This window comes from Mesoplodon mirus (genome assembly GCF_964341445.2).
Source record: "Mesoplodon mirus genome assembly, chromosome: 13".
Classification (NCBI taxonomy): Eukaryota; Metazoa; Chordata; class Mammalia; order Artiodactyla; family Ziphiidae; genus Mesoplodon; species Mesoplodon mirus.
Window position 1 is genome coordinate 77,472,386 of NC_138989.1, and position 14,270 is coordinate 77,486,655.

The 14,270-nt window shown below is 45.2% G+C and overlaps 1 protein-coding gene across 3 annotated transcripts in view; it reads right to left on the reverse strand.

Moving 5' to 3' along the window:
* Nucleotides 1-1,343: 1,343 nt before the first annotated feature.
* The window catches only part of KDSR (3-ketodihydrosphingosine reductase), a 35,907-nt gene continuing 22,980 nt past the window's right edge, over nucleotides 1,344-14,270 (reverse strand). Inside the window, exons 7-10 of one of the 3 annotated variants that reach the window (XM_082640756.1) lie at nucleotides 12,191-12,274; nucleotides 9,148-9,231; nucleotides 6,329-6,430; nucleotides 1,344-2,417 (exon numbers count right to left, since the gene is read on the reverse strand). In XM_082640756.1, the coding sequence (XP_082496882.1) occupies nucleotides 2,298-2,417; nucleotides 6,329-6,430; nucleotides 9,148-9,231; nucleotides 12,191-12,274 (390 nt within the window). In that variant the 3' untranslated portion in view covers nucleotides 1,344-2,297. Of the gene's footprint in view, nucleotides 2,418-6,328; nucleotides 6,431-6,463; nucleotides 8,936-9,147; nucleotides 9,232-12,190; nucleotides 12,275-14,270 lie in introns of those variants that run through there. The other 2 variants (XM_082640758.1, XM_082640757.1) reach the window with 2 other exon arrangements.

Sequence of the window (14,270 nt, forward strand, 5' to 3'; positions counted from 1 at the left end):
AATGAATTATGGCACCAAATTTAGGAAGAAAAAAAGGAACACCTCAGTTTTCAAAGCTTTTTGGTTACAAGAATGTAGACCTTTGCCATCTATGACAAAGAAGCCCATTCCCTGATACTATAACCTCCACAAATCTGCTCTCATGCCTGAGCTTCATTTGGCTTGGGGATATCTCCCCACCGTGGAACAGGGGATTGCAAATTTGTTCAGGCAGTAGATGACCTGGAGTCACAGTGCTCTCTCTGAGGATACCTTGAGAAATGTATATTGAAATAACTATTGCAAAATAGTTAATTTTATTAAATGAGGCATCACCTGGGACTAGATTTTAATATAGACCTTTAGTAGAAGGTACCAACATTCAAGAAACATTTATGAGAAAAGAATACAATTGAGAAGCACCCAGCTATTAATTTGTATCCGTAAATTAGAAAAACACAGCCTTTACTCCCTTTTAGAGGCTGCCCGATATGACTCAACTTTGCAGATGATGGCTCTCTAAGGCTGAAAGATTCATGAAACCATTATGGGTTCAAACCACTCCCATAAACTGCAATGAAGTCATTCCAAGCAACTTATATATTAAATAATAATTTCTTCTGTCTTTGTCAGTGTTTGAAAATGTGCCATTCTCATGTCTTTTAAAAAGACACCATGGATTAAAGCCATTAGACAACTTACTTTGTAAAAATGAAGTTCATTTTAAAGTCAAGAGTTCAAAAACTCAAAAGCTAAAAAGATTTGCAATAATTTTTAGGTCTTTAATCTTTTGTAGAATTGTATTGTTTTGTACTGTTACCAAAACAATCTCTTGTGTTGTTTTTTTAAAACAATAAAAAAAAGTTTCTTCTTCAAAAGCAGTGGTCTTTTCTCACCAAAAGGAACTCAAAGATGGTAATGTATAAACTTACTGTGTATGCAAAGGGGAGGGGACACAGCGTTACAATGGAGGTGACTGCCCTCAAGTCGGAGGAACACATACAATGACAGAGCGAAGCAGGTAGCAGTGGCTAAAACTCATCAGAGGCACTTGCTGTGGAAATCCAACCAATGGACAATGGAGCCTGGCATCTCGAAACAACACTCAGGGGACCAACAGGATTTCCAGGTCTCTACGGTGAGAGTGATGGCTGGGCTTTCTTAACGTGGTACAGAGAGGATGTTCTCAGGGTCAGTGGGAGAGTCACAGAAAGAACAGGGCAATCATTTCATTTCAAAAACGAGTATCTTCAACATCGGCCTTGTCATCCTACATGTTTTTTCTTAATGAATAAAACTGAAACATGCTATCATCAGCCTTTCTTAAAAGCTACATATATGCTACGAGGAGACAAAGGTCACACTTTCTAATTTTTTCATTTGCTTTAATAAATTCATTAATTAATTTAAAAAGTCAAGTCAAAAAAAACTGGTCTTCTCTTTTTTTTTTACAAAAATATTATAGCAGTATAAGCAAAATTGGAAAGGAAGATATGGGAAGAATAAGACACTACAATGGAATGGGTGAGCTTCAGGTCATCATGGCTATTGAATTAATTGTAAACTTTTAAGCTTCTAAGATCTGCCTTCTCTTCAGAAAACATTTTAGGGCCTGCCTTTCCCGGTGAATGAAAAATGAACAGTGCCCTAAGCATTTGAGTCTAAAGAAGACAAGAAAGCCTTATTTTTTCCAACTGGAAAATATTCACCTCCTTTGTTCCACTGCATTGCCCTCTCCCATCCCCCTTGTAGTTTTATGGGATCAAAGAGAGAGAAGCCACGAGAGTCCACCAGCAACAGAGTAAGTGAGGGACGTTACTATGCACTCAGACACAACAGCAATGTATAAAATGCATCTGGAATAAAATACACCAAGTTAAAAAGAAAAAAAGAAAAAAGAAAAGAAAAAGGCCCCAGAAACCCATAAACTGCCTCTCATGAAAGGTTAAAAAAGTGCTTGGAAAGTACATTTCTGGACTTGATCTCTACCAGGGAAAAAAAAGAATAAATAGAAAAAAAATTTCAGTGATCACTCTGGAATCCTGACCTTTACCCTGTTCACACGCTATGAATTCCCTTACCATCACTTCTCCACCTCGGAGAATCAAGTGGTCTCCTGCTCCAAATTTGCATAGTATTAATAATATTCTCTGGAGTTGAACGTCTATCCCCCTGCTTGCAGCCAGGTTTCTGAAGAGCACTGGTCCAATCTCACAGATTCGAAAGCGAGACATGAATGTCTGCAGGCCAAACACTGCATCCCGTTTAGCAGCAAGCTGGTCAAATTATTTAGAAAGTCTTTTTCCAAGGGATAAGAATTAGGCAGTTTTGTCTGCAATTTCAGATTTCGCTCTCTGCATCATGCAGCGACGAACTATACTGTCGAAGCTTCCAAGGTAAAACAAAGCAATCGTACGGAAGAGGCCCATGGTGACTACCTGCAAGACAAAGAGACCTTTGAGCTCATGCAACAGGACGACACAATCATCCATTTCAAGGGATTTTAGGATATGTCTCTGATAAATAGTTTCTAAGACGCATCTTCCAATCTGCTCCAAGGATAAGTACGTATAAAGAAAACTTTGTAAGTGCCAGCAGAACACGGAGAACAGAAGTTGTCTGCTCTGAGCCACTGGACGGCACAGGGCCTGCCAGACAGGTAACGACAAAACATTTGTCCAGTTAATATATGCAAATTATACAAAGAACAAAATAGGGATTCTTAGTAGTCTTGGGGTTCTCTGAGCTAGGGTAGATCCAGCACAGCACCTCAAATATCCAAGCTACAATCAAGGCTTTTTGGTTTAAGGTTTATGTTCTGATCATAAAAGGCAGACCCTACTCTAGGTGCTGAGAGCGCTGTGGTGAGAAAGACCAGTGCCGGCCTCCGCCAGCGCACTCCATACCAGGGCAGACAACCAACTGAAAAAAGGCAATTACTACTTCAGGGTTAAGACAGCAATGAACCATTTCCATTAATTTTCACTCTTTCCACTAAAGAACTCTCACTACAACACCTGTAAGGGGAAATTTTAAAAGGCATAAAACTACAAAGAGAAATAGTTTCAGATACACAAAGCCTCCAAAAACTTGCCTCCCAAGCACTCTTTTTTTAGGAAGCTGCCAGAAGAGGTAAACAGCCAAAGAGAGCGGTGTCAACAAAGAAAGGCAATGTGCTGTGATGCAGAAGGCAGGGGACCCAATACCCAAGTGAGGCAGAGGGGTCCCCCAGGATGACCGAGAAGGGGAGGCCAGGGTCAGCTAAGCACCTGACGGGGGGGTGGCAGCCAGTCCCGACAGGCAGGTCAGGAGGCATTCCTTCCAGCGGTGAAACTGAGAGAGTATCTGATATTTCTGAGAGGAGGTGAAGACAGTCATTATGAATAATACACAGAAATAGTGCATAAAAAAGGCCAACAATAGTTTCGGGGAAAACAAAAGGTTGTATAAGAAAGGAAAATTAGTTATGTGCATTACATAGCTCAGCTGTGAATAGCATTTAAATAGCCCTACGAGTGGTTATCTCAATACAGATCTAACCAAAATCACAGTATCACTAAAAAGGGAGGGTGGGGATGGAGGAGAGGCGGGTGTGAGCAGGTGGGACAGGGTGGAAAAAGGAGAGCTCCATCCTCTTCCTTCAGAGCAGAGCTAGTACCTGACCCCGAACTGAGAAATCGAGTGGGAGCGGCCACGTAAGTATCTGCCTAGAGATAAGGAGGTGAAGGTCAGAAGGTCCAGCTAAGAGGACAGCCTGACTGCTTCTGAGAAAGGTGAAACGCGGGATATGGGGTGAGGGTTTGCTGTTTCTCATAATGAGTCTTAAAAACGATTTGATTCTCTGAAGTGTGCGCAAGGATAAGTTTGAAAAATGTAAAAACCAAAGGGAAGCTGGAAAAGGAAAACTCTGGAGACAGTAAAAAGATCAAGGGTTGCCAGGGGTTCAGAAGGGGGGGGGAGGTGAATAGGTGGACATAGGGGAATGTCAGGGCACTGAATAGTCTGTATGACACTGTACTGGTGGATACATGTCATTCTACATTTGTCAAAACCCACAGGATGGATGGATAACGCCATGAATAAACCCTAGTGCAAACTATGGACTTCAGTTGGTAATAATGTATCAATACTGGCTCATCAATTGTGACAGTGCGGCCACACTAAGGCAAGATGCTAATAATAGGGAGGGGGGAGGGGAAGAGAGGGTCTGCGGCAACTCACTAATTTCCGCTCACATTTTCTATAACCCTAAAACTGCTCTAAAAAATAAAGTCAGGGCTTCCCTGGTGGCGCAGTGGTTGAGGGTCCGCCTGCCGATGCAGGGGACACAGGTTCGTGCCCCGGTCCGGGAAGATCCCACATGCCGCGGAGCGGCTGGGCCCGTGAGCCATGGCCGCTGAGCCTGTGCGTCCGGAGCCTGTGCTCCACAACGGGAGAGGCCGCAACAGTGAGAGGCCCGCGTACCGCCAATAAATAAATAAATAAATAAATGATTAAAAAATGAAGTCAATTTTTTTTTAAACTTAAGGGAATAAAAAACACACAAAAAAGCAATTATACTACAGCATAATCAGAGGCTAAAATAGGGGTGAGGCCAAGGCATTTCACCCAGTCATGGAGATTTCTGGAAAAAGCAACGTTTAAGGTGAGACCTTGAGGGAAGGCTGGAAGTTGGTCAAAGGAAAGTGGGGATGGAGAGACAAAGACAAAGCGGCAGACAGAAGAGGAGGGGCAGGAGGAGAAGGAAGAGGGGTGACAGGGCCGGAGATCAGAGGGCCGCGCCACAGGGCCTGGGAGTCTGTGTCCTGGGCACCCGTGCCAGCCGGTGACGCCAGGTGAGAATGCAGACCCTGGGCTGCTGGGTCTCCAACAAAAGTCCAAAATCTCGACTTTGAACGTAAATCTAATTTTGAAACTATTCTATTTCCACACGCAGGCTCATACCAGATGGACCAAACAGAACGTTTCACAGGCGCGTGGCTCCCCGGTTCACAACCTCTGGCGCACAGAGCCTCAGGCACGGAGTGTCCTGGTCTGAGCTGCACGAGCAGCGACAGGGCCAGGAAAGTGGGCCGACCCAGGACGAGAGGGCGGGAGGACAGAGCTGCCCCGACATGAGCGGCAGGAGAAGCTGGGTGGGCGATGACACGCCCGTTTCTGGTTGGTCTCGGAAGTGAACGTGAACACTGATCACGGGGACAGGGAATACAGAACTGGTGACGGAAGGCAGGGGGCAGGATATGCTGGGGAAAATACTCTAAAGTCTTCCTGTGGACGTGCTGAACTTCAGATGTAAAGTCACAGCCCAGGGAAAACGTCTAAAGGAAATGTAGTGTCTCGTCCTTTTTTTCTTTTCCTGGCCGCATGGCACGCGTGGGATCTTAGTTCCCCGACCGGGGATCGAACCCGCACCCTCTGCAGCGGAAGAGCAGAGTCTTAACCACTAGACCGCCAGGGAAGTCCCTAGCGTCTACTCTTAAGAGAGAATCACAGTGAGAAGAGAAGAGGGAGGAAACTCAACACCTAAGTCCCGGGGACTTTCCGTCTGGACGTGGTCGGCTGCACATCATGTAGCGCTTTGTCATAAACTGCCCACTAGTGGGGGCAGCCCCTGCTCAGTGGCCTTCCCACCCCTCCCTGCCCTCCTCCTACCCTCCACCATCCTCAGCTTGGTCTTTCTAGAGCAATCCCTCTGTCATAACTCTCGTAACACTGCACTGTACCAGCCTCACCATTCTTATCAGTCTCTCCCTCTAGACTGCAAGCCCCCTGAGGTCAGAGAGGTTGCCTTACCTCTGATGCTCCAATAGCAAACAGGGCACCCGGCTCATCAAGGAGCAGTTAACTTTTGTGTGTGTTCTGGACGAACTATAATTTCCGTGAGGGCAGGGATTGCGTTGAATCCCTGACTTATCTCCCTAAGCTTCTGTGGCCTGACCCACAGGAAAGTGTTCCAGTCTAATATTCCAGGACTTTTAGGCAGGTCCACCCCATCCCCCTAGTGACAGAGATTTCCATTTTTCAAACACAGAAGATGAGTGATTCTCAGAGGAGAACCCAGATTAACACCCCAATAGCAGAGACAGTGTTTTCTCTCTATATCCACAGTACCCAGCATGAAAGTCTTCTTCCCAGACTAAATTCCTCAAGTTACAGCTTTAACCTACTCCCTTTTTACTTCTCCCAGGTAAAGGAAGAAAAAAGTTGATACTTCAATAAAAATTCTTCACATCCTCATGTAAAGTTGCTATGTCTTCCTTTAGCCTTTTCTCATTGAGGTTCACTGAGAGGCGCCTGTTGTCTGTCTGTGTGTCCATCTGTCCGGAGGCCTAGGCACAGCTCAGCTCACCTGCTGGAGCCCTTCAGTGATGGAAGTTACCGGAGCCATTCCACAGGTCAGGGACGAGAGCATGTACCCGTCTGAGCCGATGGAACTGTTGAAATTTCCTTGCTAAAACAGAAGGAAAAGAAAAGACAGAGGCAACAGTAGCGACATGGGAAGGAATCAACTCCGTCACGTTGGAAACAGTGACGTGTGTCTGTTCACTTCAGGTTGGAGGAGAGGGTAACAAAGCACATGTCACAGCTCAGAGCCCAACGTGGCCTCAGCAGATGGGCTGGGATGGCTGGACAGGCGCTTCTCAAAACGCGGGTCCGTGGACCCTGAGTGTCCTGAGACCCTGCCACGAGGACAAAACGGTTGTCATGATGATACTAAGACGTTGAATGCCTTTTTCACCCAGTGCCATTGGCACGGACAGGCAAAACTGCAGTCTCAGAGCACAGACCACACCGGTAGCGCCTCTCCACTGCCACACACACTTGCAGTGATAAACAAACACACAAAGAAAACAGAAACTGTTTAAATCTCCAAAAAATTTTATATGTCAGTTTTGCTTAAAAATGCCCTTGATAAAGCAATAAACTGAATCGTTTTGTTAAATCTCAACCCTTGAGGACATGTCTTAATATTCTGTGACAAATCCACATGGAAGGGGACAGATGTCTTGAAGAAGAGCCCTCCTCCAACCGTGTAAGTCAGGAAAGGTCCTGCTTTTTCTGCAGAACACTATTTTTACATGCAGGAACCACGGACTGACAATCCGTGGTTATTCAAACACGGGTATCCGGAAGATACTTCGCAGAAAATGAAGGAAAGGACTGTCGCTTCAAGGAAAACTGGCAGCTTTTGTGACCCGTGTTCAAATCTGAGATTTCAAGGAAAACTTAAGAATTGGGAAAATGTATATCTGCCATTTTGAGACTGTCAGCTTCCCAATACAGAACGACTTTTATAATAAGATCAGCAGTGATAGTAATGAATGTCCTTTTTTTGATAACTCAGGGAATCCATATTTTCCAAATGACTAATGCATAATGTTACAAAACCACGAATGGGTACAAAACATTCAAAGGGCAAGGCAGACCAATGTACCAAGTAACAGAGAACAGAAGTTCATTGATAAGAGTTTCAATTTCACATTGCAACTAACCTTTAAGAAACTACTATTCATCCACTTTAGGTTTTATGTCCCCCCCCCCAAAAAATAAATAAATAAGAATGTGCACAATTATCTGAGAAGCCTATAACGTATTCCTTCCTTTTCCAACTATACGTCTCTGTAAGGCCAGATCTACTTTATATCCTTCATTCAAAATAACATGTTACAGGGCTTCCCTGGTGGCGCAGTGGTTGAGAGTCCGCCTGCCGATGCAGGGGATACGGGTTCGTGCCCCGGTCCGGGAAGATCCCACATGCCGCGGAGCGGCTGGGCCCGCGGGCCATGGCCGCTGAGCCTGCGCGTCCGCAACGGGAGAGGCGACAACAGTGAGAGGCCCGCGTACCGCAAAAAAAATAAAAATAAAAAATAAAAATAAATGCTATAGCAGCCCGAATGCAGAAGCTGTGAGGATCCCGCTGTCCCCTGTTAACACAGACATTAAAGAACCAGTGAAATGTAAAACAACGCCACCCTTCTCACTAAATTTTGTTTTGAAAAATCATTTTGTTATAAAAAATGTTCATTAAAATATAATGGCTTTATCATTGTTCTTTTAAATGAATACATATTTTTAAAATGACGCAGTCTCAATTTGTGATACGGCAAATATTGGTAAGTATAACCCATGGAAACCAAAGTTCTCTGGGGTTGTCGACAGCTTTAGAGTCAAGAGATGAAAAAGCGTGAGAACCGCCAGATTAAGTGAATCCTGCCAAAATACAAAGAGCTGCTTCGGATCATTAAAAACATGGAGTGTGTTTGCTTTGACTTGAGATAAGCAGGAAAAACAAAGTCCGCCCAATCCGCTGGTGCCCTCTTTCTATGCCTTTGAACACAATCAGGGCAAAGTTCTCCCCACTTCTGCAGATATTTTAATAGCCTTCGATGCTTCCTGTATTCTGCTTGGTTCAGCCTGAACATGCAACGGCACGGACGTTCCTTCCAGGCCAAGGCCCAGCCTCCTGACGCTTCTCGTTCCAATTGTCCCCAGATTTCCTAAATTCAACGGGTCCTAAGGTTTACAGACATCCCCTGTACATGTATACTTTTCTGCATGTGGGTTAACGGGAATGTTGCCAAAAAGATTGTGGCACATACACTGTCCTACAGAATAGCACCTGGTTTCTAAAAATACCACTTTTGACTCTGAATAAACTCGGTAGCCTGGAAGTGCATTAGCTGAGTTGACAGGATGACAGCCCAGTGGGCTTGTGGCGCTTTCTTATTAGTGAACTTTTGGGAAAAGGATACTGGGAAGCAGGAAGGTGAAAGAAAAATCCTTAATCAACACATCGGGCAGTAAGACACCTAAAATAATCTAAAACTGAAAATACTGCAGGAAAGAAGAGGACAACATGCCGTATACAGTATATAGTACATACCGTTTACACATCACAGGCTAAGTCTCATTTTCCTTTCAAAGAACCGAAGTTCTCAGACTGATCAATCTGTTCCTAAGACTAAGATATATTAGTAGTTTCCAGAACCTACTAATCAACATGGAATCAACAAGGGAAGAAAAGTACAACCTAATATTAGATATGATGAATTTAACTCACCAAAAACCCCCAATAATTTATATTTTGAAATAAGCCTTGAGAAAAATATCTTTTTGGAAATACAGTACTGTTAACTATTAATAAAAGGAAACAAGGTTTTCACTTACTATGGCATCTTTAACAATTTGTTTGGCCACTTGTTCTGGTTTGCAAACAGATGTGGTCTCTGAAATAAGACGGGTCTCCAAAGGCTAAAGGTGAAAAAAATAGACATATCAATACCATTACTGCCCACCGAATTAAAAAATAATTTTACAGCCCTCCTCCCCCAATTTATACATAATTCCAGTTTTATACCTTTGAACTGATTCCTGTTTTTAGAATTATCTCTATCTAGATTTCAAATCAGTTTACTGATTACTGGTTACTGTATAAAATTCAGCCCAGTAGCTGAAGCAAGACAAGGAGGCCCCAGCTACTCTCTGTGGGATGTGTGTCTCAGTTCCAATGAGGACCATCAGAGCTTCAGTTTAAAAAATGAAAAAAAATACCTTGCCCTGTCTTTATTTTCATTTTAAAAAAATCTTCTTTGGAGCGACATGCAACACATGTGCTCAAAAATTCTTTAGAAGGGAGTTTCAGTTAGAAGTTTCAAAACTTAAGCCTTAAATGGCATGAAACAATAAATTTTATTTACCATGTAGGCTTGAAAAAATAAAATAAAATAAAAAACAGAACATATTTTCTTAAAATAGAATAGCATAGGGCTCATAAAAGTCAAGTGTTTCTTGATGAACCTAAATTAACAGAAAAGCCCTTTTTTTAACATCTTTATTGGAGTATAATTGCTTTACAATGGTGTGTTAGTTTCTGCTTTATAACAAAGTGAATCAGCTATACATATACATATATCCCCATATCTCTTCCCTCTTGCGTCTCCCTCCCTCCTACCCTCCCTATCCCACCCCTCTAAGTGGTCACAAAGCACCGAGCTGATCTCCCTGTGCTATGCGGCTGCTTCCCACTAGCTATCTATTTTACATTTGGTAGTGTATATATGTCCATGCCACTCTCTCACTTTGTCCCAGAAAAGCCCTTTTGAAGGTGCCACCATTGATTCTTCCAGAACCCCAGGCTAACATAACCATGTGTGGCCAGATACTCAGGAGATTTAAAGGCACTATGGCGCCCCCTACGGGACCCGCAGATCAAGGTAGAATTTTATTTACCCAAAGAAGTCAGCCTGACATTTTAGTGGAGGAAAAACAAAAAACCCCAATTTAACAACAAAATCAAATCTTCACAGGGAAATCACCGTCCTTTGTCAGCTTTGGCTTCTGCCTAAAAGACCACTTACCAAATGTTGCAAATCTGCTTAGCAGATTCCCCTTATTCTAGAACAGGGCATTTGGCTTAAATTTACTTCTTTGAAATAGTAGTAATTTTTAAGAGGCAGCGCCGAAGAGAAATGAATAGGAGAAAAAGCTTCTCAGTCATAAACATCTTTTTGCAAATATACAGCCCATGGAGCAGAAGTGCCAATTTTTATGCTGTGCAGATTCACACTTACTAAGCATCACTATAAAAGAGAAAACACATCAATACCAAGTTCAAGGGGATAAGTTCTGATTGATTCCTTTCTCTCCCACTTTGTTTGCTCAGAGAGTGCCTACCACGTGTCAAGGCAGGTTCATCTGAACAAAGTGCAGAGCTGGCATTCAGCTCAGGATGACTGACAGTCACTGTATTAATGTTCATGTCCAGAGGTGATGAACACTATAGAGAAAAATAAGGCCAGGGAAGAGGATTCACATCTCACGGGAGGGATACTTGAGATAACAGAGGGTCAGGGAAGTCCTCTCCAAGATGAAGGCTGTACAGAGATGGAAAGAAACACAGGAGGAAGATCCATTTGAATATCCAGAGAGAGGATGGCAAGGGCAAAGCCCGCAGGTGCGAACATGCCAGGCAAGCTCAAGGGATAGACAGGGCTCCGGTGTGGCCAAGGCCAAGGAGAGGAGAAAATGCTGTGGGCAGGTGGCCGAGGTCCAGACAGTGCGGGATCCAAAAGGCTCGAGGCCTCTGGATTCTATTCCAGGCGCGCTGGGAGCTCGGGGAGCTGCACTCTCTGATACACAGCCAACACCAACATGTGCTATTTAATTTTAACTTTAAATTACTTAAAATGAAATAAAATTAGAAATTCAGTGTCTTGGTCCCACTAGCTGCACTGCAAGTGTTCAACAGCCACAGTGTGACTTCCGTACAGCAGCGGGCAGGACCATTTCCACCATTCTAGAACATTCTACAGGACTGTGCTGTACAGGAGGTTTTGATCTTCTGGGGTTTTTTTTTTTTTTTTCAGTTTTGTTTTTTGGCTTTTTTTTTACACAAGAGGGGTTTGACCAGGGGAGTGACAAGACCTGACTTGGGCTTTAAAAGGATCACTAGCTACTTTATGAAGAACAGACCCCAGCGGGGTAAGAAAAAGGGGCAGGCAGACCAGGCTGAAGACCATGAGAGCAGTTCAGGCAAAAACATCAGCGGTTCTCACTGCTGGGATGGTAGTGAGATTTGCAGTTTAAAAAAAAAAAAAAAAAAAGGTCTGATTTGGGATAAATTCTGAGAACAGAGCCCAGAGGATGTGCATGTCAGCTGGATGTGTGGTGTGAGAGGAGGAATCAAGGCTGGCCTCGTGGTTTCCAGCGTGAGCAGCTGGGGGAATGGTGGGCGCCGGGTAATGAGATGGAAAATAATAAGGGGGGAAGGAGAGGGAATCGCAAGTTTCGTTTTGGAAATGTTAAGTCTTAGGTGTCCATTAGACCCCCGTGTGGAGACAAATGGATCGGCAACCATTTCAGGTGTTTAAATGTATTTAAGGCCAGGGGAGAAAATATTATTTTTAAAGAGTATTATCTTGTTAGTTAAAATACAAGCTGTACTCTCAATCAGAAAGCAAACACCTTATTAATTAAATAAAGCTTGAAGATTCTTAGCAAAAATGGCCTTTGAAAATAGGGCTACATCCTCCAAGACTCCAAATGAAAGTTCCAGAAAGTTCGGAGGCCTCTTGCAAGCACATAAATTGAAAGGAACTCAATTTTCTGACTGATGAAAATGCCCCCAGGCCGAAGGGTGGAAAGACAGAAAACGGGAAAAGGGGTTTCCTACGTTCAAAACTCGAAACAGGGCACAGAGAGGCATACTTACCTTGGTTTTGTTTTCTTCTGCAAACCCGGGGGTGTCTGTGTCTGGTGGGTAGGCAACTGTGACGTACACATTATACGGCTTCACCTGCATTTCAGAGACAACATCGACCCCTACCGTAAACGAGATACAATTTCACATCCTCCCGTCTCAACCTGCACTGGCTGCCGGGCAGACATTCTAAATGCGGCCCTGATTTTCTCAAAAGGTGGTGAGACCGACAGGGTGATTCTATAAGAGGAGAACTACCACCAGGTGAATCAGGAAAGTCCTGGCCCTGAAGATCATTTAGAAGTAAAGGCAAAAAGCTCACCCCAACCTCGATTCCAGAAAACAGCTGGCCCTGAGCTAGGGAGATTCGTCTCCTTCTAAGTTTCTCCACTCCCGCTGACCAGGGGCCTGGGAGCTGCCCGTGAGGAGAACAGCTGATGCTGAGGGGAAATCCGCTCGTCCTCCCTGCCACCGCACACCACCCGGGCTCGGTGGCCAAGGCCACGGGACAGGTCTACTCCTCGGCCATCAGGAAGGAAAACAAGTTTGTTTTCCTTCACGGCTGCTTCTCAAACCCTTGTTATGTTGATTTCATTTACAAAATACATTGAGATCATTCAAACCCCTTCCCCAATGCCCTTCCTGTGCCACCCCAGACCCGGGTCTAGAATTATATCCATCCCCTGAAAAGTCTGCTGGTTCAGGAACTCCCCTGCCAATAAGGGGCCCAGGGGTCACTTCCTCCACCACAGAACCAGCAAACAGGACGCTCCCCTGCGTGGACCCCCCCAGGTCAAACCAGGACAACCTCACCTGTGCACCATCTCATTCCACATCTATACGTGCAAACTCCTTCCCAGCTTCTCTTCCCAGCACCCTGGCTCTCTCTGGAACAGAATCCTAGGCTTGTTTACCTCACTGCTGGGTCTATTCACTCATAAACACACCCCCGACAATTCTAGAAGATTCTCCCGCTGGTCGGACAGGACACACCTTTCCCACTGACCCCGTGCTCCACACTCGTATCTTGCCCTGATGCTTCGTGACGCTAAGCATGATGGATTAAACCATCAGAATCTCTGCCATGACTTTTGTTTGCTTCTGGCTCACTGTGTAGCTGCACGGAAACGCCTGGGGGAGTTGGCAGCGGGCACGCAGCTGGTCGTGAGGAAGACCACTGTGCGTCTTACGGAAGCTGCAACTGATGATGCTATATTGCTTCCTCGTGCACCAGCCTCTGACAGCATCCCAGGGTCCTGTGTTATGTTTGGCTTTTTTCCTCCCTACTTCCTTCTCTGAAGCACGGTCCTCAGGGCTGCGGAGGAGTCGCAGGAGCAGGAGAAGCACGCGGGCAGGAGAGCCTGGCCAGCCAGCCCAGGAAGTGCAAGAGCAGAGGAGGGTGTCCCTGCTGGTTGGGTTCCAGGCACCTAGGGCTTGAGAGTGCATTCACTCAACATCGCCGGGGCACGCAGCTTCAAGGATGGCCGTGCTCATCAGTAGCTCGGGATTCGGCCCGGCAGTGAGGCTGATGAGCAAGCAATTCCTCTTCCACTTGTTTTTGAGATACTGACTTTAAAAACTGTCTCCCACAGCCTTGCCCTTTGCTGTGCACAGACCAGAGAGAAATACCACCAAAAAAAGAAAAGCCAGGACTTCCCTGGTGGCGCAGTGGTTGAGAGTCCACCTGCCGATGCAGGGGACACGGGTTCGTGCCCCAGTCCGGGAAGATCCCACATGCCGCAGAGCGGCTGGGGCCCGTAAGCCATGGCCTCTGAGCCTGCGCGTCCAGAGCCTGTGCTCCGCAGCGGGAGAGGCCACAACAGTGAGAGGCCCGTGTACCGCAAAAAAAAAAAAAAAAAAAAAAGAAAAGCCAATAAGCAGTAATTAGACAGCCCACCCAAAGCCTGAAGCTGACTGCTCAGACGCGGTCGCTTCTGCGCTGCTCCCTCCCCGGCAATGACCCAGGACAGTGGTACTAAGCTAACATAAGACAGGATGTCAAAGCAGTGTTTCTCAAAGTCAAGGTTATGGCTGAGCTTCCAAATGGTTAAGACAGCTTTCCAGAACAGCTTTTTCCCGGGGTGGGCACAGA